General features: G+C 35.3%; 1 protein-coding gene and 1 long non-coding RNA gene across 3 annotated transcripts in view; one reads left to right on the top strand and one right to left on the bottom strand.

Annotated features, from left to right (window-relative positions):
* GPR149 (G protein-coupled receptor 149) overlaps window positions 1-22,044 on the top strand; it is a 55,057-nt gene extending 33,013 nt beyond the window's left edge. The window contains exon 4 of the mRNA XM_045812251.2: window positions 21,472-22,044. Coding sequence (XP_045668207.2) covers window positions 21,472-22,044 — 573 coding nt within the window. The remainder of the gene's footprint in view (window positions 1-21,471) is intronic.
* Window positions 1-27,919, bottom strand: part of LOC123801944 (uncharacterized) — a 327,897-nt gene that overhangs the window by 292,182 nt on the left and 7,796 nt on the right. The gene's annotated exons all lie outside the window — the stretch shown is intronic.

Here is a 27,919-nt window from a genome sequence, read left to right as displayed (position 1 = left end):
AATAAAAGAAGAAATTAGACCTTACTTGAGATCATACATAAAAATTAAAACAGATCAAAGGTATAAATACAAGAACTAAAGCCACAAAACTTGTAGAAGAAAACACAAGAAATAAATATTTATGACCTTGAGTTAGGCAAAGAGTTCTTAGATATGACACCAAAACAGAATTCATAAAAGAATGAATTGATAAAATGGAACATCAAAGAAAATAAATAAATAACTTTAATTTATAAAAGTGGGTAAGTAAATAACTTTTATGTTTCAAAAGATACCATTAAGGAAATTAATAAATAAGCCACAGACTGGGAAAAAATATTTGCAAATGATGCATCTGATAAAGGATTTGAATCCATAATATGTAAAGAATAATTACAAATAAAAGAAGAAAAAAAACCCATTTTTTAAATGAGAATAATATTTGAATAGATAGTTAATCAAAGAAGAAACAGAATGGTTAATAAGCACATGAAAAGATCCTCAACATCTTTAGAGAAACACAAGTTAAAACCATAACGAGACACCACAACACACCCACTAGACTAACTACAATCAAAAAGATGCACAGTCATAAATGTTGACAAAGAGACAAAGAAACCCCAACATTCATACACTGCTAGTGGGAATGTAAAATTGTACGCATATTTTGGGAAAATTTTGGTGGTCTCCAAAAAAGTGAAACATAATTACACAGCACAGCAATTTCACTCCTAGGATTATACCCAAGAGATGAAACACATGTTCATACAAAGCCGTGTACATGAATATTTACAGCAGCACTATTCATAATAGCCAAAAACTACAAGTAATCCAAATGTCCACTGAGCAGAGAATGGATAAAAGACATGGTATACCCATACGATGGGACTCCATGCAGCAGTAAAAAGGACTGAACTACCAATACATACTACCACATGGAAACACTTCAGAAACATAAAGCAAAAGGAGAGAAGCCAGACTCAAAAGACTACATATTGTATAATTCCATATGGAATGTCCATTAAGATTTAAATCTATATAGACAGAAAGCAGAGTAAGGGTTTCCAGGGGCTGGAAGCCAGCATAAGTATTAACTAACTATAAATGGGCATGAGGAAAGTTTTTTCCAGGGGGATAACGGAAATGTTCTAAAACTGGATTATGGCAATGGTTCCACAACTATATAAATTGACTAGAAATCATTGCATTGTACATTTACAGTGAGTGAATTTAGCAGTATCTACATTATACCTTACTAAAGCTGTTTATAAAAGCAAAAAAACAACTGCAGAGCACAGCATGAACATGTTTTAGCCCAGAGCACACTGCTCATACTGGCCTGCAGATATGCTTTATAAATTTAAAACCAAAACATCCTTTACCTAAAATCTCTTTTCTTTTAATACTTTATTCTTGTTCAAGGGCCATATTATCAAATATTAATTAAGTAATGATCCAACCTATTTTCTCCCCACTTACTTTAAAATATATTCCATTGCCAATTCACATCTTTTTACTTTTTTTCTTTTTTTCAAAGGAGAGAACACTAGAGAGAGAGGAGGAGCACAAGCAGGGGAAGCGGCAGCCAGAGGGAGAGGCAGAAGCATGTTCCCCACTAAGCAGGGAGCCCCTGCGGTTCAACCCCAGGGTCCGGGGATCATGACCTGAGCAGAAGGCAGACGCTTAACCAACTGAGCCACCCAGGCACCCCAGATCTTTTTACTTTCTAAATTTGTGTCACAATTTACTACCCCTATCTACCCTATGTATTTTACTGATTGCTATCTTCGATGTCTTTTTTTTTTTTTTTTTAATTCAGGACTACCAATATTTAGAGCATACAATAATGTTTCTTGAAACATACACTCTTCTGAATACATATATGTTTATTTCTTGCTTTAGTTAGTGTAATTCTCAAAATAATCCTATAAAACAGGCATTATTATTATCCCTATATTATGTTAAAGGAAACTGAGGCAAGGAGAAATTGCCTAAGGTCACCTATGGTCTAAGGTGGTGGAGCCAAGATATAATTTCTAAGCCCAACCTTTTAAACACTGAGCCGAAGAGCTTCTCAGAAGCACTGCAAGAGAGAGTTTTGCATATTATCTTCCATTTTTATTACAATAGCCTTGTTGCAATGTGTATTTTTAGATACAGCTCCTTAAAACAGGAATGCTCTGTTCAATATACTGCTCCTTTCCTCTAGCTTCCCTAAGACAAACCATGAAATATGTGGACACATCATATGAATTTGCTATCCATTTCTCCAAAATAATATTTGTTTGTTGTAAACAACTGGGAAAAGTTATTAAAAACACACACAAACAATCTCAATAACACACACACACACACACACACACACACACACACACACACTTAAACACTGTTTATTTTACTTCCTGATAGAACTTTGAATTTTTATCCCAATAACTAATCTCTTTCTACACATGGCTTCATCCTGACCTGTATAATCTATATAAGGAGGAGAAATTTGAACAGACAGAATTGATTTATAAAAGCACAAAGCTACTATAGATGCATTTTTAGAAACTTTGTAGCAGAGGAAATGAGTCTCTAAGAAAACTGAAGCCCTGACTATACAACTTCTTTGTAAACAACGAGAATACCTTTATAGGTTTTGTGAGCAATGCCTCTTTCAGCAACTAAAGTTGAATTAAGGAGTAAACGATAAAAACAAGAAGGTTTTTACACTTTCCATAATCAGAGATATGAATATATACAAAGTTCACAACTCATCTTCTACAATTTTTGTTTAGACTGCCTGCCACTATATGAGCAAATATAATTTGATTCATATTAACTTTCAGATTAAGATCTGTTCAGCATTTTAAAAATTAATGTTCTGGCACATCTAGTCCTCTGGTGAAAATAATGTCCTAGTTTCAAGTTGACAAAATAGCCTAAAGGTATTTTGTACAGGAATTTATACAGATTTAATACTGACAAAGATGTCCTGGGGTGAGCTTTGATGATGGCATTGAATAGAGTTCAATGGAGAGAAAAAAACTTTGAAAAAGATGAAAGTCATGTGAAAAAATACAATATTTACACAATGTCATGTTTTTGCATGGAACTATTGAGGACAATGTTCTCAAATCATTTAAGGTTTTTTTTTTTGAGGTAATGTTTCCTACTTAACACAAGTAAAATTGCATATTAACACAGATAGTGTACCCTTACTAGGAAAAGGAAAGGAAGCAAGCAATATTAAAAAGTGACTCTTGGGTGAACATTTGGATTAAAATTTCATATTGAATATTTCCTAAGGAGCACAGGATATTAGAATTTCTACAAACAAACCTTTATCAAAAGCAGCTCTGCAGCTAGTTCTATTTATCTTCAAACTGTATCACATCATGTAGACTTGGAAGGCTAGCCAGAGAGAACAAGGCTATTAAGTGGCTCTGTAATAACATTCTGTTAGAAAGGATGGGTGGGTTGTTGGAAGTGCCAATAAGTTTGCTCAGCCCATTCCGAGAGTTTGTCTGAGGACTAAAACCTGCATCTCCAATGATGGTATCACAAAAGCAAGAGAGAGACCAACGGTCAACTGCTTTTCAATCTTTTCCTGCTTCCTAAGATTTGCCAAGAATAGTTTCTTTTATTAAATTATGCCCTGGGGGGTATATACACTGATTCAAACAAATTTGACATGTCTGTGTTCCTCTCCTTTGATATTCGACCAGACCTGGTTTGAGTCAGGAAAACCCCTCTATTTCTGAGTATTGTGAGGCGAGTCCTTGCCACCAACACTTGCCATTTGGGGACTCCTGAAGAATGTTAAGACTTGTGTGAGCCACTTTAGATATGTGGTCAAGCTCTCAAAGAGCTCATATTTTGGGGGGGAGGGGAGAGGAAGCATAATTTTTTAAAACTGATCAGGTAAAAACTCTAATTAGGGTATTTATGTAATAGGTTTTTTTTCTTTTTCCCCCTTCTCTTCTATTAGACATAAATATTAAAATTGCTTCCTCCCTTTTCTTTTCACTCATTGATTTGATAAATATTTATTTAGGGCCTACTAAGTGCCAGGCATTGTCTTAGGCACTGAGAATGTAGCAATGAATAGACATCTACCTCTTTTCATGGCATATCGTTGTTACTTAAAATCCCACACATTCTACTGGTGTGGAAGAGTTAAAGTATAGAGGCCTGAAAAAAGGAGTCCTGAGGGAAGCAGGAAAGGATACAGAATTGTGGAACCAAGCTATGTATGTTCTCTTTAGGCCTTTGGTATACAAGAAAGTGGAAGGCAGGATGAACTGTACCTCTTGTTCTCATCATATCTATTCCTAAATATTTCCTTGAATAGCAACAACAACAACATTCACTTCTGACAAAAATAAACATGCATGGCAAGAAAGGCTTTTTTCAAACTACAACTGTCAGATAAAACCCAGCTATTCGATCAAAGCATTTGGCAATCAGTGTTGAAAGCTCATGGGCTTCTTTTAAAATTTCCCAGGGGCTCTTCACTGTGGCTTTCATCAGCTACTGTCCTTGTATTGGGCCGAGAGGAGAGGGCATATATGGGCATCTTCGCATTGACTCCATTTGTGATGGCTTGATTCTCCATCTTGTATTCCCTACCTGTCCAGGCATCAATGAACTTTTCAGTCCTTAGCCTACCTGACATCTCAGTAACATCTGACACTGTTGTATCTCCTTCTACTCTTTCCTTGGTTTCCATTACATTTTACATTTCTGATTATTCTCCTACCAGTTTGGCTTACTCCCTGGACTCCTTAATGATCTCCCCTATCTCTGCCCATTCCTCAAATGTTCATGTTCCTCAGGATCCTCTTCTCATTTCATACACTCTCCTGATTCAATTTCATCTCAAATATATACCCAAACATATACTCAAATACATATTCCAGGTCAAATCTCTTCTGAGCCCAATATCCAACCTCCTGCTGAATTTCTCTAGTTGGACATACCACAGGCACCTCAATTTTAGCTTTCTAACACCGAACTCCTGATCTCCTGATCCCCCAATCCCATTGCTCCAAACTTCCTTTCTCTTCTGTGTTCTCTCTCTCTGGAATAACACCGTCACTCATCCACTTGCCCAAGTCAGATACTTGGTCAACATACTTGACTCTCTTTTTCTGTCACAACTCATATCAAGTCAGTCACCAAATCCTATATCCTAAATATGTCTTGCTATTTCCATGTCTCACCACAGCCACTGTGTTTCCCAATTTAAATCACCATTCTCTCTCAATGGCCTCTTTACTGGTCCTCCTGCCTCTGGGTTTGAGCCCTTCCAATCTATTTTACTGATTATAGTTTAGGATAAATTTGCAAAAATGTAATTTTCATCCTATCAGACCCCTGTTTAGAACACTTTGGTGGCTCCTTTTTCATTCAAATCAGGGTTGAAAATCCTTAATGTAGCCTAAATGATTGGTTCCTATGGCTTCATTTCTTCTCAACCTCCTCTTGAAATTTTTGCTCCAGTTTTCTAGGTATTAATAATTTCACTTCGTCAATGATGCAATGCTTTTTTCCCCACCAGACCTTTGCACCCTCTGTTCAAGTCCCTCTTAAAGTATTCTTCAAAGATTATCTAGTACTGTGTATTATTAAGTGATCTCATGTCTAATGCTTCTCTAGTGGTATGTCTCTAAATAAGCCTGATATTCCTGCTGTGATTCCTTTTTTTTTTTTTTTTAAGATTTTATTTATTTATTTGACGGAGACAGCCAGCGAGAGAGGGAACACAAGCAGGGGGAGTGGGAGAGGAAGAAGCAGGCTCCCAGCGGAAGAGCCTGATGTGGGGCTCGATCCCATAACGCTGGGATCACAACCTGAGCCGAAGGCAGACACTTAACGACTATGCCACCCAGGCGCCCTCCTGCTGTGATTTCTTACTACTGACTGACCCTTGAGACAGGCATTCATACAGGTTATGTGGGACTTGGATATTATATCTTTTGGAGGACACATCTTTTTTTTTAAATATACAAATCATGAATATAAAATTAGGTATAAAAATGAATATTTATTTAGAACAAGAAAAGAAATCACAGCAAATGTACTGGTGCCTTGGAGATTGAGGTGTCTTTCTTCTGAGATCTCTTTAGGCCACTTCCCAGATACACTTACCTAGAAATGCCTTCTGATTGCAGCTTGGCTTCCTCAACCTTCCAAAACACTACAGCTTCCAACAATAATCAGCACTCAGGTTAGCCCATGCTTGTGAGTGGCTCTGGAATTGTAGCTTCATGATGAATTTGTGTCTTCCTGTCTCCTGTTTTAATATTTTGAAGTAGGGGCGCCTGGGTGGCATGGGGCGCCTGGGTGGCACAGCGGTTAAGCGTCTGCCTTTGGCTCAGGGCATGATCCTGGCGATCTGGGATCGAGCCCCACATCAGGCTCTTCTGCTATGAGCCTGCTTCTTCCTCTCCCACTCCCCCTGCTTGTGTTCCCTCTCTCGCTGGCTGTCTCTATCTCTGTCGAATAAATAAATAAAATCTTAAAAAAAATTTTTTTTGAAGTAGTCTTCAAATGTTCCACTTCGTACAAATTCCCATTTGATTTTTTAGTTATAATTGGGAAATCAGAGAAGATATACATGTAGCAAGATATTTCTTAATGTCCTTTTCTTAATGTCTGTAAATTAACCAGGAAATTATTTAATCTGTGTGACATCACAGCTCTATATTCATTTTCTAGTATCTTCCTAAGTCAATGGTTCCCAAACCTGATTACATATAAGCATCATCTGGAGAATCCTTTACAAATATAAGTTCTTGGTTCCAGTTCTAAACCTACTGAATTAGAATCTCCCACAGAGAGGCTAAAAATCTGTATTTCTAAAAAGTTCTGCTGATGATTCTTATGTGGTCAGTTCAGCACCAATCTCTGAGTGGCATTTGAGAGCAGCTGGTCTAAAGAACTGAACAAGCCAGGCTGTTAGCCTGATTCACTGAAGTCCAAATAGTCTCAATCCATGGATTTAAGTTTTTTCAAACACTTTTATGATATAAAGAATCATTGGATCTAAGAACCTGGATGGCCTATTGCAGATTCCTAGAACTGCCACATTACGACAGCCAACTTATTCTGAAACATTAGTAATTCCTGATAGACGGGGAGGAGGAAGAAAAACACTATTCACTGCCCCCCCGCCAAAAAAGACTGGAGCATCATCAGTTTTCATCCTGTGAAGTTAAAACAGGTATTTGTGCATATGTTTGTCTCATCCACTACATAAATAACTAATGTGAATTAAAACCAAAATCCAGAAAAAATTAAATGTAAATATCTTAGTAATTCCATCAATTAAAAAACACTATCTTGCATGTTACAAACATGTCAATCTTATTAAGACAAGGACTTTTACCTATTCCTGGTATTGCTATATATATGTATATTACCCTCTCCCCAGGAAGAAGAAAGACTAGCCAGATATGCTATTTTTACTTTCACCAGACTTATTTCCTCTGAAGGCAAGAGGTTAATTTCCAGAGTGTGCATATGGGTGATGTTCCATGCATAAATGCATCATTAACATTCTCCTTTTAGGAGATCCAATGATATCACTAAGATTTTTAGTTAATTTTTTCTAAAGAACCTTTGTAATGTTTTTAAAAAGAATTGCTTTAGTATTTGCTGTGTGGGATGGGAAGATTTTGGAGACCTTGCCTTCTAAATCAGTCTTAGAAAACAATTTCCACATGTCATGTTCTATTCCTTTGTAAGTACTGAGAAGAAAGAAAATTTAAGTGTGAGAAGAAAGAATAGAGTGGTCTTTTTATACTCCTTTGAGTTTAAGATTTGAAATTTTACTTTGTATTTCTTCAAAAGAGCAATGAGTTGCAGCAGGTTTCATCTTAAGAATAATGCCTTTATTGTTTTTATAAAAATAACATGCTCACTATTTTTCAAATTCAAGGAAGTACAGAAAAGAAGAGAGAAGCAATTAACCTATAATCATACTACCCAGAAAGAACCATAGCTCTCTAGGCACATATACAGAGAGAAGTATGATGGATGGATGGATGGATGAATGGATGGATGGACAGACGGAAGGAAGGAAGGAAAGATGGAAGGATGGAAGGATGGAAGGATGGAAGGATGGAAGGATGGAAGGAAGGAAGGAAGGAAGGAAGGAAGGAAGGAAGGAAGGAAGGTCATTTTATATCCCCAGTCCCTGGAATAGTGTCTGGTTCATATTAGGTACTCAATAAAGAATACAGTGAATGAATGGATTATGTAATTTTTTTCTAGAGCCTCACTGGCCAGATTAGAATCTCACTTCTACCATTTAGTATCTGTTTGACATTGAAAAAAGTACTGAGGGGCACCTGAGTGTCTCAGTTGGTTGAGTGTCCAACTCTTGATTTTGGCTCAGGTCATGATCTCAGGGTTGTGAGATCAAGCCCCAAGTTGGGCTCCGTTATGCATGGAGTCTGCTCAAGATTCTCTTTCTCCCTCTCCCTCTGTCCCACCCTTGCTGCACACGCATACAGGCGCTCTTGCTCTAAAATAAATAAATATTTTTAAAAAAGAAAAAAGTACTGAACATCTCTGCACTTCAGTCAACTCATCTATAAAGTCAGGATAATAATACTAACCTTTGCCAGGGACATTAAATAACACTGGACTGTGTGTGTGTGTCTGTGTATGCACACACACATACAGTGAGCAAACATACAATGTCTACTGAATTTGATGCCACTGCCTTGATTCATGTTAAAGTGCCAGCAATTTTACCCATCATTGCTTTTGCACCATCAGTGAACATGTCAAAACAATGAAAATGTCAAACAAAGCTTTAGTATTAGTATTACAATGAAAAATGTTTTGACTATATAGAATCCCTCACGTTGAGAATCTCTGCTTCAAACCACCTCTTGTCAAAATGGAATCTATAGCCAGAATTCTCAGGATATTTTCAAGTCATCTTCTTCCTGGACAGCTGCTTATAGAAGTAGATCATCATTTGTCTCTTTTTGTGATCACTACCTTCAGAAGATTACACCTGAGGCTGAGTCTTTTATTCAGTTGCTGCTTGAATCTGTGGCTATTCTTTTTTTCTTCATTTAATTGTTAGATGAGATTCTGTGATTGGACTACATGCATTCTACCACCTTTAACCATAAGTACATTTGGATTTTTGAATTAATTAAAAATCACTGTTTTTTTTTTTTGTTTGTTTGTTTGTTTGTTTGTTTTTTACTATGAAGCTTGAGATTTCTCTTCCTTTGAATAGGACTTTGCTTCAGTCAGGATTTAGTCAGGGGAGCAGAAGAGCTATGAGTGTTATGGAGTAAGAGACTTATTTAGAGTTGTGGGAAAAGCTAGGGAAGTAAAGGTCTGGAAGAGAAGCTGGAAAGTCCGAGATGGAGTAACCAGTCAGTCATAATTTGAGAGGCCAAGTATATCTTAGCCACCAACGTAGAAACATGAAGGGGGAAATCTGCGTAGAGGTCTATGAAAAACTACTGCCTATAAATAAACCATGACCTCAATGAGTTCACAACCAAGCACCTGGGGGTGAATCTGTGGCCTCTGTTGGTCAACAATGCCAGTAGTCAGGAAGAAAAGCTAGATGTGGAGCAGGAAAGGGAAATGACAAGCTGGCACCTGCCAAGCACCTCTTCTGCCCGTCTCTGTATCTGCCTGTGAAAAGAGCTCCAGATTGCTATGGCCACTGCCTTGTTTCTACTTTCCAAATACTGAGCAAGTTCCTATCTTGGCCAATTCTAACCTGGAAGCATATAAGGAAGGAGATTTTGGAGAATGTAATTCTCAGCTTACCTACACTCACAGAGCACAAACCACAGAATCTAATGGCATGTACTGTCTTTTTTTAAGGTATAAATTTTAGCCTTACCAAATGATCTTCCAGGTAAGAAGTATAATAACTTTCTATAGAATTTTGCCCTTATTTTGCAAAAAAAAAATATTGCAAAAATTAGAAGAAAATCCCTTTAATTTTGATAACTCCTAATATCCATACAGGCTATATAGAGTTGAATGACTCTTTTTTCAAAAGGATTAAAATTCTTAAAATTATAGTCACATGGAAGTCATTCTTAATTTGTGGTAACCTAGGGACTGGTGCATATTCTTCAGATATAATTTCAGTTGCAAAAATTAAGATATAATGTATAATTTTTATCATCAGAAAAAACTACAAGTTATTATACGCACACATATACACATATACACAAACCCATACACACACACACACATAAATACACACACACTCACATATGCAAAATTCTATGTGGTCTCTTACCTATATCTAGTGTTCAATAAATGTTTCCTATGATTGGAGATTTAAATCAGAACTATATAAGCATTGTTAAACCCGCCTTACAGGTTTCTTTCTAAACATTGGTTTATAAACTGCTTCACTTTCTTTCTTGTTATTTTATCTTCCTACAACAGACATTTTTATTGTACAGAGTGCATTGTAGCTTAAATTTCATATATTCTGAAAGAAAGAAATGTTCTATCAGCAACAGTGCTTTATTGATTTTTAAAAAGGGGGTCTTTTAAGGGTCTTGGATGTATAATTTCTTTCGGCAAATTTTTACAGTAAATTTTGTGATCTTAATTTCTTTCAGAAGAGCATTCCAACTAGATATTTTTCAAAGAACAAAAGTGCTTTCTTTGAGGCTAACTTTGCCAAAATAGAGTCACAGAGTATTGAAATGTAAAGAGACAAGAGATACTTTAGTGTTCATCTGCCCAACTACCCCTTTATATAGATAATGAAATAAAGGCTTATAGTGAGTACACTACTTGTCTAGGGTCACACAACTATTTATTTAGTGGCAGAACAAGCACTGTATTTCAGGGTGTCCTGAATATCAGTCAGATACTCTTTAAAAAAAAAACTTTATTGAGGGATATTTTACACATCATATAATTCTCCCATTTCAGGTATACAATTGAATGATCTCTAGTAAATTTACCAAGTTGTGCAATCACCATAAATCATTTTAGAAAATTTTCATCACATCAGTTAGATCTCACGTGCCCATTTACCCACATTCTATCACCAGTCCCTGTCCCAGGATACTCTAATCTATGTCTGCACAGATTTTTTTGTTTGTTGTTTGATCTTTTTACTATATTATGTTGTCTGATAAAAACATTTTTGTCTTCTATACTTTTATGAATGCCATCAACATGGATTTTACACATTTTCTAGAGTCATCTTACCAAAAACACTGTATTTAGCCTTTGAAACTGTCTTAAAAATGAAAATATGTATCTTCTTTCCTGACCTAATTCTGGTCAATGAGGTATAAGAAAATTTTTTCATGCAACCATTTTTAGTAGGATATTTCTAACTGACATAGCCCCCAACCGAATGAATGCATATTATTAAGAAAAACCATTTTATTTCTTAGGATTCATTTATTCCTGATAGAATTTTATTTCTTTTCTAAATAGAATCAATGTGTGCTTCCTTTCAAGCTACAGTTTATTCTTTATTTTGTTAGACAAACAGGAAGAATTGGAACCACATGAAAATAAATTTGGACATACCACATCTGAGTTGAAATGTCATCAGCAGAGATAAGAGATTTTAGTTTCTATTAGACCAGGGAATAGAAAAACCTATCTCCACTAATCCCAAGAGCAACAACACATTTAAATTCAAAATTCTCACAGGATTTCTTGTAGCCTGTGACGGTTGTGCTCATGGGATCAGATAAAGTCAAAAAGTATGAATTGAAAATATGAGAATGCCAATTTCCATAAATAAAAAATAAAATAATTTAAATGCAATGATATATTCATTTCAGAACCTTACATTATGGTAATAAGATTAATGTAAAATGAAGATTGATGCTGAAACTTGATCATTTTTCATTAGAATGTTTCACCAATTGAAATAAGTGTCATTTGAATAAGGCATTAAAATATATTAAAGGTATTCAAAAAGATAAAATTTGGTTTTTCATACTGTTCATCTATAAAGTTGGCTTTTGGGGGGGTTTCTGTTATTCCTTTAACTGAAATTGAATTCTCTCCTCTATTTCTTTAAATTGCTAACATGATAAAATAACAAAATCTATTTACTCATGAAATCATGTAGTTTTAGAATCGTAAGGAGCCTTCTATATATATGTATTTTTTAAAATTTATTTTCACTTAAATTCAATTAATTAGCATATAATGTATTATTGATTTCAGAAGTAGAGGTCAGTGATTCATCAGTCTTATATAATATCCCGTGCTCCTTACATCACATGCCATCCTTAATGTCCATCACCCAGTTACCCCATCCCTCCATCCCCCTCACCTCCAGCAACTCTCAGTTTGTTTCCTATGATTAAGAGTCTCTTATGGTTTGTCTCGCTCTCTGATTTCGTCTTGTTTTATTGTAAGGAGGGTTACAGCCTGTATGTTCTTTGCTCCTCAAAAAGTGTAGTCCATGGACCAGCAGCCTCAGCATCATCTAAGTGCAGAATCTCAGACCACAGACCTACTGAATCTGAATCTGCATTTGCACAGAAGTTTTTAACTTTGCTGAAGTCTAATTTATCAACTTTCCTTTTATGGATCATGCTTTTGCTATCAAGTCTAAGAACTCTTTGCTTAGCCTTAGATCTCAAAGATTCTCCTATGTTTTTAATAAAAGTTTTACAGTTTTACATTTAAGACTGTGATCCATTTTGAGGTAATTTTTGAATAAAACATGAAACTTAGTTCTAGGTTTTTTGTTTGCCTATGGATGTCCAATTGCTCCAACACCATTTGTTGAAAAGGCTATCTTTCCTCTATTGAATTGCTTTTGCACATTTGTCTAAAAGCAGTGGGCGTATTTGTGTGGGTCTTCTATTCTGGATTCTGTCATTTATCGCTCCACCAACAGCATAGTCTTGATTATCATAGCTTTACTGAAGTTAGGTAGACTGATTACTCCCCCATATTCATGTTTTTCAAAATAAGTTTATTATTCTAGTTCATTTGCCTTTTCATATAAATTTTTGAATAATCATGTCTATATCTGCAAAAAAAATCTTGATGGGATTTTAATAGGACTTACATTAAACCTACATATCAATTTAGAAAGAACTGACATCTTTACTATGTTGAGTCTTCTAGTCCATGTACACAATATGTCTCTCCGTTTATTTAGATCTTTGGTTTCCTTCATGTAGATTCCAGCTTATAAATCCTATACAGGTCTTGTTAGACTAACACCTATTTCACTTTTCTGAGCAATTGTAAATGGTAATGTATTTTTATTTTGATGTCCATATGTTCATTGCTACTATTTAGAAATACAACGTTCAACTTGAAGGTAACCTTGATTAGTTCATTTGTTAGTTCTAGGCATTTTTGTATTCTTTGAAAATTTCTAAATAGGTCAATCATGTCATCTGCAGTTTTATTTCTTTCTTTCTGATCTACCTTTGATTTCCTTTTCTTGACTATTGCACTGGCTAGAAGTTCCAGCAGTATGTTGAATAGGAGTGGTAAGAACTGACATCCTAACCTTGTTCCTGATCTTAAGGGAAAGCAGTCACTCACCATTAAGTATAATGTTAGTTGGAGGGTTTTTATAGATGCTCTTTATCAAAGTGAGAAATCTACTCTCTATTGCTACTTTTGTCATGAATTGATGTTGAATTCTGTCAAGCTGTTTTTCTATATCAATTGATATAATCATGTGATTTTTCTTCTTACCCTATTAATATGGTGGATCACATCCCCAGCTTATTTCTGAATATTGAAATTAGCCTTGCAGTTCTGGAATAAACCCCACTTAATCATGGAATACAATTCTTCTAACTGACTGATGAATTCCATTTGCTAATACTTATTAAGGATATTTGCACCTATATTAATAAATATAGATCTGTAGTTTTTTGTTTTTGTCTTTTTGTTCATACCATTTGTCTAGTTTTAGTAACAAGGCAAAACTACCTTCATAAAGTGAATTGAGAAGTGTTCCATCTTTTATTTTCAGGAAGAGATTGTGCAGCATTTATATTAATTCTCCTTTAAATGTTTGGCAGATTTCTCCAGTGAAACCACAAGGGCTTGGTGATTTCTTCTTGAGAGTTTTAAAATTATGAATTATGAGTTCAATTACCCTAAAAGTTATAGGGTTATTCAAATTATTTATTTCATATTGGGTGTATTGTTATAGTTTGTGATTTATAAGGAATTGGTCTATTTCTTCTAAGTTGTCAAATTTAAATGTGTAAAGTTGTTTGCAGTATTCTCTTATCTTCTGTGTGGACTGTGGCAATGTCCTATTTCATTCCCAATATTGGTAATTTGTGTCTTCTTTCTTTCTTTGTCACTGTTGCTAGAGATTTGGCAATTTTATTAATCTGTTAAAAAACAAAACCCCAGTTTTTGCTTCACTGATTTTTCTCTATTGTTTTGTTTTCAATTTCATCAATCTCTTCTCATCCTGAGGATTTCTTCCCTTATTCTTGCTTGATTTTATTTTGCTCTTATTTTTCTAGATTACTGAGGCAGGAGCTTACATTATTGACTTGAGACTATTACTGTTTTCTAATGTATGCATTTAGTGCCTTAAATTTCCTTTTTAGCACTGCTTTAGATGCATCTCACAAATTTTGATATGTTGTATTTTAATTTTCATTCAGTTCAACTTTTTTTTTTCCCTTAAGACTTTCTCTCTGACTCATGGATTATTTATAAGTGTCTTTACTTTCCAGAGGTTTGGAGATTTTCCTGTTGTCTTTCTATTATTTATTTCTATCTTGAATCCACTGTGGCTAGAGAACACATTCTGTATAATTCTTTTAAATTTATTGAGATTTATTTTATGTCCCAGATATGATCTATCTTGGTATATGTTCCATGGAAATAATCTGTATTTTGCTCTTGTTGGATAGATTTCTATAAATAAAAGTATTTTTTTCTATAAAATTTTCTATAAATGTTGATTGGATCATGTTAGTTGATGGTATTTTTCTATATCCTTGCTGAATTTCTGTTAACTGTTCTATTAATTATTAAGAGAAGGGTAGTGAAGTCTCTAGCTGTAATTGTGAACTTGACTATCTCTCCTTTCAGTTCTCAGTTTGCTTTACATATTTTGCAACCCTGTTGTTTGGTGTATACACAGGATTGCTGTATCTTCTTGGTAGACTGATCTTATCATTACTAAAATAATCCTTCCTATTTCTTGTAATATTCTTTGCTCTGAAGTCCACTTTATCTGATATTCATATAGCCAGTTGTGCTTTCCTTTGATTGATATTTGCATGCTATATCTTTTTCCATCTTTCAACTTTCAGCCTGCTTATAGCATTATATTTGGAATGAATTTCTCATAGACAGTATGTAGTTGTCATGTTTTTAATCCATTCTGGTAATCTCTGGCTTTTATTTAGCATATTTAGGCCATTAGGATAAAATACTGCAGAAGAATATGCTGCCTGATTTGGCGATGAAGACCACAAAAGTAGGATTACCTTATGTACATCCTCCTAAGCGCTTTATCTCACTTACTGGTACCAGATACTAGCACTAGAAATCTCGAAGACATCATGGATTTCTCTCTTACTCATCTTCTAATAATACCTAATAGCTAATACTTATGGAGCACTTTGTGTGAAACACTCAGCTAATCATTTTACATCCATTAACTCATTTATTCTTTATATTTTATAAATGAGAAACTGAGACTTAGAGAGGTGAGGATTATAGCGATAGTGACTCAACTGAGTTCTACGGTAGGTGTATGTGATTCAACAGCATTATTTTACCATGACCCTGTCCAGTCTCAAATTTTGCTCTGCAATTCCCCTAGAGTCCATCCCATATTTGCCATTTCTACTACGAGTATTGAAACTCAGCTTCCCTTTCCTTTTGCACACAATGATTTTAAAAACCTGCTAACGGGTCTCCCTGACACCATGGTCCCCTTCCTCCAATCCATCTTTCACAGGGTCCCCCATCATCTTCTTAGACTTTAAGTGGCATAGTGGAAAACATGTGGAATCTGAGCTGAATTTAGATCACAGTTCAAAACTTAACTTTGTAACCTAAGCAAGTTGGTTAACCTCTCCACACCTCACTTTGCTTACCTGTAAAATGGAAATAATTTTACCTCCCTTACAGATTGTATTAAATTAGATCTCACATGTAAAGTGCCAAGTGCACTGCCGGCACATAGAAGACTTCCATATATCTTAATTTCTTTCCTTTCCATAAATGTGAAAACAAAAATCACATTTCCCCCTCACCTATGGAATATAATCAAAACTCTTTATCCTGGTGTACAGTGTTCTTCACCCTGGGCCCAACCTCTATTTCTTGTCTCATTTCCTTGTACTGTGTCATTACCCCCAAATTCCATTTGCCTTCGCTCTTACAACTCCCTCATCCTGGAATACATTTTTCTTACTTTATGTTTACTGAAATCATCTTTTAGGACCCTATTTAGAAATCATTTTCTCAAGTATCTTCTCTGAATACTCCTTTCACTTCCTAATGTGAATGAATTAATCCCACCTCTCCCTTGTTCCCATAGGACATAGTGGGTTCTAGCTGGATTAGGAGAATGAGGTATTATTATTTTATCACAAACATTATGCCTTGAAGTAGCAGAATGGCTAAGAGCAGAGGGTTTGAGACATCTGGATTTGAGTATCCGGATTTGACTATGCCATTAACGGACTTATATCCTCATGACTCAATTATGTTACCTATAAAATTGGGATAATGAGTGGCTCTATTTTATAAGGTTGATAGGAAAATCAAGAAAATACATATAAAGTACTTATAGTAAGAAGTCTGACTTATAGTACTTATAGTAAGAAGCTTGTGTTTAGTAGAATCAGTAAATATTTGTTATGATAAATATCAATCCTAAATTTGTTACTCAGTTGTGAAACTTTTCATCATTTAAAAAAAAAGCTTAATTGACAGTTTGAAGATCTGTGAGGATTAAATGGAACATATGTTAAAACACCTAGCACTTTCTATGATACATGCTGCCCTTTATAAAGGCCCTTATTTTCTTGCCCTTCTCTCTTTTCCTTGAGTAATTCATGTGTCCTCCTTATTCTAGTGTACTAAACATTTAAATAAAGGTGGCAAAATGACACAAGGAATATTTTAGAAGTTGAATATATGAAAATATTGCAGTTACACAGTTTTAAATAAAATTTCAAAATATTATTTAAACTACAGTTTATTGTTTTTCTCATAAAGTTCTCATTCTCTCTGCTGTTTTTGTTTGTTTTTAGTGTCTTTATCTCTTTTCCCCTAAACCATCTTAGATGGTCTGTTTGACTTAATTTCTCAATGTTTGTACTTTTAGATGCCTTAAAGTCACCTAAACAACCCAAAAATCATCTGTATGATTTTAATTTAGATTAAAATTGCCAGTCACTTGGATTATTCACGAGTTAGTGATAGAATTCTAGCTTCCGGGGCAGAAAACCCATGATCTAATCCTGGCTAAAGCAGATTGATTCTAAAGTGACAACATGGCACATTGGAAAAGAGCACTTAACTGGGCATTAAGACACCTGTCTTACTACTATTACTTGCGTGACCCTGGGAAAGTGGCTTCACCTCTCTGGCTGTCAATTCTCCCTTTATAAAATGAGAAATCAGAACTCTGTGGTTTCTGGTAAGTGCTACGATTTTACATGTTATAATAGGTCTTTCTTAAGTTGAGTGATTCAGATAACACAATACCTCACCTTGTTAGGAGAGAAATTTGGAGCAACTCTTTTATATTATAATTTCACCCTGAATTCACCTAGAGGCTTATAGTGAAGAAATAAAAAGTTCAATATGCCCAAGGTCAGTAAGTCTGAATCAATTATCAGAGCGGATTATTTGTGCTAATGTGTTTACATGGCATGTTCTCTCCTCCTGAAGCATCTGTGAGGTTTAGAGACTGCTTTTCATTTCCAAATAAAAAAGCTCCCAGCCACCTACGCTCAGGAGTACAGCAATAATGGATTAACATTATTCCTGACAGCATATGCTAATTCATAGCCTATTAAATGGAAAGAAAGCAGAGAGTATGAAATGCCTAGTTTTATGCTCTCTGAATCTTATCATTTTTTTTTAATCATGCAGTAAACGTTCACATACAATTTGGTCCCATAATATTCTATTTTATTTTTATAAAAAGGATATGTTCTAATATCACCTTTTGATGCATTTGTAACTATCATCATTTGTTATATAGGGCTGTTAAAATATAAAAAAATAAATTTTAAACAGCAATACTTTTGAACGATGATATTTTTTCTGCTTTAGAAGTTAAAATATGGAATCTAAAAAATCTACAAGGTCAATGTTGCAGATTCATTCATTCATCCACACATTTATTCATTCAACAAGTATTTTTTGAGGGCCCACCATGTGTCAGGCACTGGTATAGATGGTAGAGAAAATAAAGACCCACAGGGAAATGTTCCTTTCCCTGGAGGAGATTCCATTCTACATGGATTTGATAAAAATACCATGCAGTTCCATTCTCCAGAAGAAAAAGGACAGCTGCAGAACTTTGCAAATGTTTCATTACTGTGTTTGCACAAAACATTGTATTAATTTCCTAGGGCTGCTGTAACAAATCACTGCAAACTTAAGACAGTTTAAAACAACAGAAATCTATTGTCTCATATTTCTGGAGGACAGAAGTTCAAAGTCAAGGTGTCAGCAGGGCCATCCTTTCTTGGTTTACAATAGAATAACTCTTAAGTGCTATCTCCTTCACATGGCCATCTTCCCTCTATGTGAGTCTGTGTTCAAATTTCTTTTCTCAAAAGGATACCCCAGTCACTGGATTAGGGTCCACCTATATCCATTATGACTTCATTTTAGTTTATGTTTGAAAAGACCCTATTTCCAAATAACATCATATTCACAAGGTACAGATGGATATAAATTTTGGAGGGGACACACTAGTCAACCTAGTACAAAGATGAAGATAAATTAAATCAATAAAAATAGGGTTTTTTGTTTTATCTCCTCAAAATTAATGTTAATTTTCACTTAAGATCTAATGCTTTTAGTTTCATTTTGAAATTATTCTTCAACTTTTTGAATGGCTTTCAAATCTGTGGATTACACTGCAGTTTGTAACTCAAATTACATAATTTTTTTTTTTCCTGAAGTGGGATTCTTTATTTGAACTTAACATATACATTGACAGATTTTTGGACTCAAATATTTTTAATAGTTTTTGCAGTAAAATTAGTGAGGAGAATCTGACTCATTACAGACCCTGGTCACTTTATTTTGTCTGCTGAGGACCAGATGATCCTTTTCCTTTCTGATAATTTAAAATATTTATTTTTCTTATCGAAAGTGCCATCTGCTACTCTTTAAAAATTTGAACAGAAAATAAACTCTACCCCAATTGGGATTTTTATTCTAAACAATCAAACTATCACGGCAAAATTTTGAGACAGTCCCCTGCACCCACCTTGTCTCCTCACTCCAAACCTAAAAATATCACAAACCCCAAATGCAGAGTGTTGATTCACAAACCCCAAATGCAGCACAAATTCCAAACTGAGTACCAAACTGAACTCTGAGCTATCATCACAGACAACACACACTCAGTACCCTACCCCATTCCCTGGATGCCCTTCTAGTAATATTTTGCACTCTCTGCCTCCTCTATTACCTAATAAACTTCCACAAGCAAAATCATCATCATCATCGAACAATTTAGATATATAAAACATAAAAGTTAAAGTCCTCCCCCCATCCAGTTTCAGAGGAAATAATTGTTTGTAATGCAGCCTTTCAGATCTTTTCTGTGCCTAGTATATGTGTGCTGTTTGTCCATACATCTTTTATTCCTACACATGTATAATTTGCTGAGCTGTTTTCTGGTAGATGTTTTTCTACAAGAAAATTGGATCATACTTTACATATGTTTTGCAACTTGCTATTATCACTCAAAATGTATTGAAATTATTTTATCCAGGCAGAACTTATAGCTTTACTTCATTCTTTCAAGTACATTTTCCAGTACATTTAGGTTATTTCTATTCAGGGACTTACAACAGTGCTGAAATAAACAATAGTACGTGTTGATATTTGATGGTGGAACTGACTTACAGAAATAGGATTGCTGGTAAATATATGTAGTTTTATTTTCAAATCAAATAAATCAAAATGTACTCTAAAGATAGGTCCAGATACAAAATGCCCAAGGCAAATAGGGTGACCAGCTATCCTGGTTTTTCTGGAACTGAGATGCAAGAATTTCAGTGCTAAAGCTGGCACAGTTACAGGCAAACAGGAAGACTGATCATCTTAAATTGGCAAAATACCATGAGCCCTCATGCCAATCCCCCTGTAAAGACACATTTAAGGCAATCCAGTTAGTAACTCAGCTTTTTAGGTAATTGGCACATGTATAAAAAGTGTCTGTTAACCAACTTCCTTCCTCTTCTTTTTCTGGACTACAACATTTCTTTAGTTAGAGATTGCAAACCTTACAACACAACAGAATCACTTAGACAGCTTGTTAAAATAGATTGCTGGAACCCACCCCCAAAGTTTCTAATTCAGTAGGTCTGGGATAGGGCTCAAAACTCCGCATTTCTTACAAGTTATCAGGTAATGCTGATGACACTAGTCTGGGGACCAAGCTTTGAGAACATTGCTCCAAAAGTTTGGTATCTTCTGAGACTAACATGTAATCAAAAAAGAAAGCAAATCAACTGGAAGTATGAAGATGTGAATCAATAATATAAAATATAGGCCATTATAAGATTTAGTCTGTTTTCTCTCATTTCTTAAGCACTTATCAGTGGTGAGTACAGATTTTTAAAAATCTTAACATACGAAGTTTTAAATAAAATATAAAAGGTTCTAACCTTCAAGAAAGTTTTTGCAGAGATGTGGGGGAGTTCTCTGTTATTGGATTTACTTTAATGACTGTGATTTCTTCGTGGAAAAGTAGGCACAGTGTAGCAGCATTCTGGGGAAATTTGGTTCCTCTTCTGAATGCTCAAACCTAGCAGCTGAAATATACTTTATACTTAATCTGAATCATAGTTTCACAATTATCACTCTCTGTGACACACTAAACAAGAAAAAAAAGTGCATTTTGATAACACAGTCTGCATTTCTTTCTAACTTTTTAATGTGACAAAACCATAAAAGCAATTCCAGATTATAACTAAGCATTCAATTTTATGCCCACATTCTGCCTTTGGAAGCATCTACTGCTGCCCCCATCAATACACAAATTTGGCCTTAAACTAGGGGAATATGTCCTTTATCTTCAAAGAAAGGTTTCTGACTGTCCTCATGCAGATGTTATATTTGACTTGGGAGAAACTGAACTATATTGCTTTGATGGCAAAATTTAAATCCCATTGCTAAAGGTTTCTAGGGAAATGGGTCTGAAATAGAAAAAAAAAAAAACTCTATCATATTGATGAATAAAATGAATTTCTAAATGGCCTAATTTCAGAAACTAGTTTTCAATAGTAACAATTTTGTTTTTATCCCCAGCGCACTGGTGGTGCCCTTGCCATTCCCTTGTGCGCATTCCAGGGGACTGTGTCTCTCCAAGCGCCTACAGGGAAAACCCTCTCTCTTTCTACCTATGAGGTAAGTGCAGAAGGACAAAAAATAACCCCAGCCTCTAAGAAAATAGAAGTCTATCGATCCAAAAGTGTTGGCCACGAACCAAACTCAGAAGATTCTCCCTCCACATTTGCCGACACCAGTGTGAAAATACACTTGGAAGTTCTTGAAATTTGTGATAATGAAGAAGCCTTGGACACTGTGTCAATTATTAGCAACATCAGCCAGTCCTCCACACAGGTCAGATCTCCATCCCTACGCTACTCACGGAAAGAAAACAGATTTGTTTCTTGTGATTTAGGGGAAACAGCCTCATACTCTCTCTTTTTACCCACGAGTAATCCCGATGGTGATATCAACATCTCCATTCCGGACACTGTTGAAGCACACAGGCAGAACAGTAAAAGGCAGCATCAAGAGAAGGATGGCTACCAGGAGGAAATCCAGTTGTTAAATAAAGCTTACAGAAAAAGAGAGGAAGAAAGCAAGGGTAACTAGTGATCATTTGGTCTAATAAAGCAAGAATGGGTCTGCAAGTTCCAACTGCTAAACTAACACTAGAGGCAAGAATGGGTCTGCAAGTTCAAACTGCTAAACTAACACTGTTGTTCTGAGGTTATTTTACTTCCTTTACTACTTGTTGGTTTACATAAGCATTACAGATTTAGTAGTTAACTGTTTCTAGGGCAAGCAGCTGGAAATAGCGTAAACACTTAAGTGCTTTTGATGTATTACCTGTAGATCACACACTGTGGTAATTAAAAGATCTGTTTCTTATCTAATTCCTAAAGCTGTTTTCTAGATTAAATATCGGCCTCTTTTACTAATGTTTTTGCCTGTTGGTCATCCTCAGAGTAAACAAAAAATTGCATAAATTCAATGAATATATTGTTCACGTGCTCATGTTTCAACACATAAAGCTGGCCTTTATTGCAAGGGGTAAGAAGATATTTTGCGAATGGAAGAAATGTAGCCAAACTCGGAGTTGTATTTAAAGAGACTTTCCTACACGTGCCTGGCAAAACAAGCTTATTACAGTTACTGCTTTAGCTTTACACCCATGTCTAAGAAATATATTTTCATATAAAATGGCAAACTAACTAGCTTCCAACTTTGAAACATGCATGCCCATAGTCTGTAAATAGTTGTTCCTTCATTTCTATAAAGTACAAATCGCTTACTAAATGTTTTTCTTCCTTTCTCTCTTAAATGTATTTTCCTTTCATCTTTTCATTATGTCAGGACTTCCCCTGAAACAAAATGTTGTGTGTTACAAGTGGAATTAGTAGTCCATAACTCAAACATTATTGGAAAAGGTTGTAAATGTACACATTATCATTTCTAGAATTGTTTAATTTGAATGGAAATTGGGGAAAAGTACTGCCAGATTAAGTTCTGTGAGGTATGCTCAATTAGATTAACAAAGTTCTGGGTAAAGCAGAGGAAAATCCACTCAGTAAAAAAATCAAAGTGTGTTTCTAAAGCCGCAGATTTGGCGAATTTTCTTAGCCATTCTTGAAGTACAGAAAATTTGTATATTGTTCTAATTTTAGGTGCTTTTTAGTTTTTTTCTCAAAGGCATGTGTATCTCAAGCAAATTCAATATATTTTATTAAATGAGTGTAAGGTATACATTTCAACACCAATTTTAAAATGTGTTACATTGCAAAAATGCAGGAATCACCTTGTCAGAATATTAGTAATGTATATTTCAAAAATTATGAAGTGATTTTACTTCAAAATGCTTTATTCTGATTTTTCTTTAAACATACATTAAATGTGTTATTTAAATGTTTATTTTCCAAAGTTATTGGGTTGACATTTTACATGGTATTTGACTTTGTGCACCACCACACCTCACTCACATATCTTATTTACTACTTACAGACTGGGTGAATTATTTTTTAAATGATTTATTTTGGTTTCTATTTTATTATACTGAATCAGAATTCTAAATAACTTGATATGGGCTTTCAGATGGTTTCATCTTCAGAAGATCTTTTTTTTTTTTTTGCCATCAAGAACTCATTTTCAAAGCAATTATTTCAAAGGACTTTATCTCTAATCTCTCAATGTCTCCTCTTCTAAGCTTGGGAAGCAAAGGTAACGGCATTAGTAAAGTTTGTAAAACAAACCTCAAATAATGCATAACATACAAATTCAAATTCAAATATTTTATTTAATAGGATTTTTATATCCCTAAAATTGATGGCTATTTTATTTCTTTAAAAGATTTATTAATTTTAGAAAGAGAGCAGGGGGAGGGGTAGAGGGAGAAAGAGAGAATCCTGAAGGAGACTCCCCACTGAGCTCAGAGCCCAACTCTGCTGTAAGCTGGGCTGGATCCCAGGACCCTAAGATCATGACCGAGCTGAAATCAAGAGCCAGCTGCTTAACGGACTGAGCCACCCAGGTGCCCCATTATGGAGGGCTATTTTAACACAATGACAAATGGCCTGATCAATCAAATACTATAAATTAATGGCACTGAATGCCTGTTCCAAAAGCAAAAGCTGAATATTCTAATAATGCTTTGTAAAAGGTAAGCTTTGATATATCAAGTTTAGATGTGTAATTTTATGAAAGAGAAAGATGATTTTGTTGCTTTAAAGTACAATTTTTGGCAGCAAGGAAATTAGAAACAGAATCATAATAAAACTGAAGAAAATAATAAAGATTTCAATAGAAATAAATCCTTTATAACTGGCACAGCTCTTTAATGCATAGGAGAAGATTATGGAAATCAAGATTTAAAGAGCACAAGAACTGGACTGGAAGACTGTAATACTCCTTTGCCCTCCTGTGTACTATTTTATTTTCACTGGACTTGGGCCTATGCTGGGAGAACTGGAAAAAAAAAAAACTAAGATATTCCCATTTAACTGCCCTTAGCTATTGAATTAACCATACACTGGATACACTTAAAAGTTCTGCTGGATTAGGTAGGGATGCCTGGGTGGCTCAGTCCGTTAAGCATCTGCCTTTGGCTCAGGTCAGGGTCCTGGGATTGAGTCCCATATTGTCATCGTGTCTATAGGGGATATGACTAAGCATGAATGGCTCCTCCGAATCCTTGTTTAGAAAGAGTAAGGGTAAGTAAGCTACATCAGTATAAAGTCTACTTACTCTTTAAAGTGATTATGATTGTAAAAATGTGTTTCTGATATAGGAAATACCCACACAGAAATCTTCTGCTATATTTAAATAGCTTACCCTGTTATATTTTATTAGCAGTAAGTACTATATTTCATATAGTTGATTTCTTTTCTCCATAAACTGATGAATCTGAAGATGAAAACTACTTATTATCTAATAAAAATATCACCATCTGGTGGTGACTCCTACAAACTGAAAAGACATAATATCTACGACTCCCAGTTAATATAAAAAAATGTATCATTCCAAAGAGTTGTGACTGGCAGAGGCAACCATTTTGAAGACCACAGCATTATTCAGAATATAATAAAAACCATTTAGTTATACATTATTTGGAAGCTTTTTGTCAACATGGTTCTTTACTACTAGATTTCATTAGATTTTCTCTTAGTTTCTTATTATATTCAACTACTTCCATTAATTTATTCATTATAACATTTAATGAATGCCTACTATATGCCAGAAATTGTTCTAGGTACTTAGGATCATGACTGTGAACAAAAACAAAACACACACTGACACACATATGAAATGAGTTTGAGCCAACTGCAAATTTAGAGAACACAGGCCACACAAGACTTCCCTCACTTCCGATACCAACTGCAAGTTTAGGATATCCCTTAAACCACTATAAGTTTCCATAATTCCCTAGAAGGACCCACAGAACTTACAGAAAGCTGTATTCTCACAGTTATAGTGCATTACAGGGAAAGGATTTAGGCTAAAATCAGCCAAGAGAAGAAGCACATACAACCGAATCCAGAAAAAGTCTAAATGTGGAACATCTGTTGTCTGCTCCCCATGGAGTCATAGACAGCATTATCTTTCCAGACATCAATGTAAGACAACATATAAGGAGTACTGCCAAGAAGGAAAGCTCATTTGAATCTTGGTGTTCGGAGTCTTTGTTGGGACTCCATCATGGTAGGAGTAGTGGTAAGCATGGTTCACTGCTCACATGACTGATTTCCAGCTCCTAAAGAAGTCAAGTTGAGAAGGAATAACACAAAGCCCCTACCCTAAAGCACACTGTTACTACTTGGCTGATCCATGGTCCCAGACAAACAAAGTCACTCTTACAAAGTGACATGCTTCGGGGGCCTACAGGCAACCTCCCCAAAAGGGGAGAGACCTCTTTTTGCACGGGGTTAAGGTCCACACTATACATTTACACACCATACGTGTGTACATGTATGTATCTCAGGTAATGCTAAATGTATTGACAGAATGTAGGTAGCAGAGGTAATAAAAATGATAAGAAAAAAATGAAAATAACGGGACAATGATGGAAGGAGTGCTTTTTCAAATACTTTAGTTAGGAAAGGCTTCACTGATAAGGTAATATTTCATCAGTCAAATAAAATGATAAAACATACTATGTATCTAGGGAAATCATAGTTCTAGCAAAGGTAACATCAAGTTCCCAGAAGTGGAAGTATGCCTTTTGTATTTTGTGAAACCATTGAGGAGCTCAATGTAAATGCAGACAAGTGTGAAAGAGAAAAAGTGATTGGAAATAAAGACAGATAAGGGCAGGGAGAGGCAGATTATTAGTGCCTTGCAGACCAGGTACAGACTTTGAATCTTATTCTAAATGAGGTGGGAAGTGATCAGAGGGTTCTGAGCAAAGGAATGACACGTTTGAATACAAAATCGCTGTCTACTGCTGTCAAGGAGAAAAGACTATGCAAGTACAAATACGATTACAGAAGAAACAGGAGGCTTTTTAGCATCTGAGTTAGAGATGATATTTGCTAGGATTAGGGTGATAGGAGTGGAGATGCTGATGGTATTGTATTCTGATTCAATAAATAGGAAGGATTTCCCTCGTAACTAAATAAATTACACACTTCTTAAATATTTTTCTATGGAGCCGGTAACTTAAGGAAAAAAATTACCTCTGGCATCTATTTTTTGTTAATACCTTGGAAAATCCCAATGTTTCTAATGTCTTCTATATATCACAGACGCTAGAAGCCTGAAAACTATATTTTCCATTCTCTCTTGCCGGCAAGTTTTATTTCAGGTTTAGCATCTGCCAGAGAGAGGCATCTGTGCGAGATTTGGAAGACAGAGTTGAAGAAAAGCAGCAGCAGTGAAATGAATGTTCCTTACCAGTTGAGGCTTTCTCCTCTAAGATATAGTTCAGGGGTCTATCTATCTCTTTCTATCTTGCAGTTCCACCTTTTCATTTATGATCATTACCCTCATCTGTATTAAGCTGGCAGGAGGAGAAAGGGCCTGGAAGATCCTGCAAGGACTCCTCCAGGAATGGCCTGGAAAAGCAGCGCCTCAGCCACTGCAGCTTCTGCTACATTGGAGACATCTCAGTATACAGCCATCCCTAACTTCAAAAGAGACTGAGATATATATCTATCGGAGCACAGGAAGAAGACACCTAAATTTGGTGAACAGCTAGCAGCCAGTCTCTGCCACATGCTATGACCCCAACTAGATAATCATACACCATACTATAAAAGAACGTAAATGGTGCCCCCCCACCACGGTGTCGTCAGATGCATACCATAATCCAAGAATGGTACATCTTCCCAAGTTTGAGTTATTTGGCCTTGACTCTAGACCTTCTATACTGTTCCAAACCTAGGTCAATTTGTTTATATGATCTCATCTCCAGTTACAATACAAAGAAAAATCATATTTAGATGTCTTTCCCAAAGTCTTGGGATCTCAGCTTCAAAATGCATAAAGAATACATGAACAAACATTGACATATACAAACACACAAGTTCTTCTCAAGAATAAGCAGGAACTTGCTGCCATTGGGCAGTCAAAATCCCAGTACAAAATGACCACAAATGACAATCTTTCGCAATATTATGCAGAACAATTTAGATTCCTGGATTCACATCCTCTTGAAACACTTTATTACAGAGGAAAATCTTTACCTTCACATAAGCATAGTCTCACTGAGTAATTTTTCCGGAAAAAAAGAAAAAAAAATATCTAGGAAGCAAATTTTAGTTTCTACCACTTGGCAGAAATACAATTCCCAGAAGCTTTAAAATGTGAGGGTCAAAAAATATTAGGGTTTGGACAAATTCATGGTCACCTGGTTACAGTAGTAAAGACACATATCTACTTGCTTAATAGAAGCCTTAAGACTTGACATTTTCATTATTTAGAAGAAAATTCATTGATTAAAAATTTTTTTCACAGTACTCATTCACATCTTTTTTCTAAATTCCCAGATTGTCTG

The sequence above is a fragment of the Ursus americanus genome, chromosome 20, assembly GCF_024610735.1.
Source record: "Ursus americanus isolate L20-20 chromosome 20, mUrsAme1.1.p, whole genome shotgun sequence".
Taxonomy (NCBI): domain Eukaryota; kingdom Metazoa; phylum Chordata; class Mammalia; order Carnivora; family Ursidae; genus Ursus; species Ursus americanus.
The sequence above is the reverse complement of the archived record's forward strand: the minus strand, read 5'-3'. Positions and strand labels throughout refer to the sequence as shown.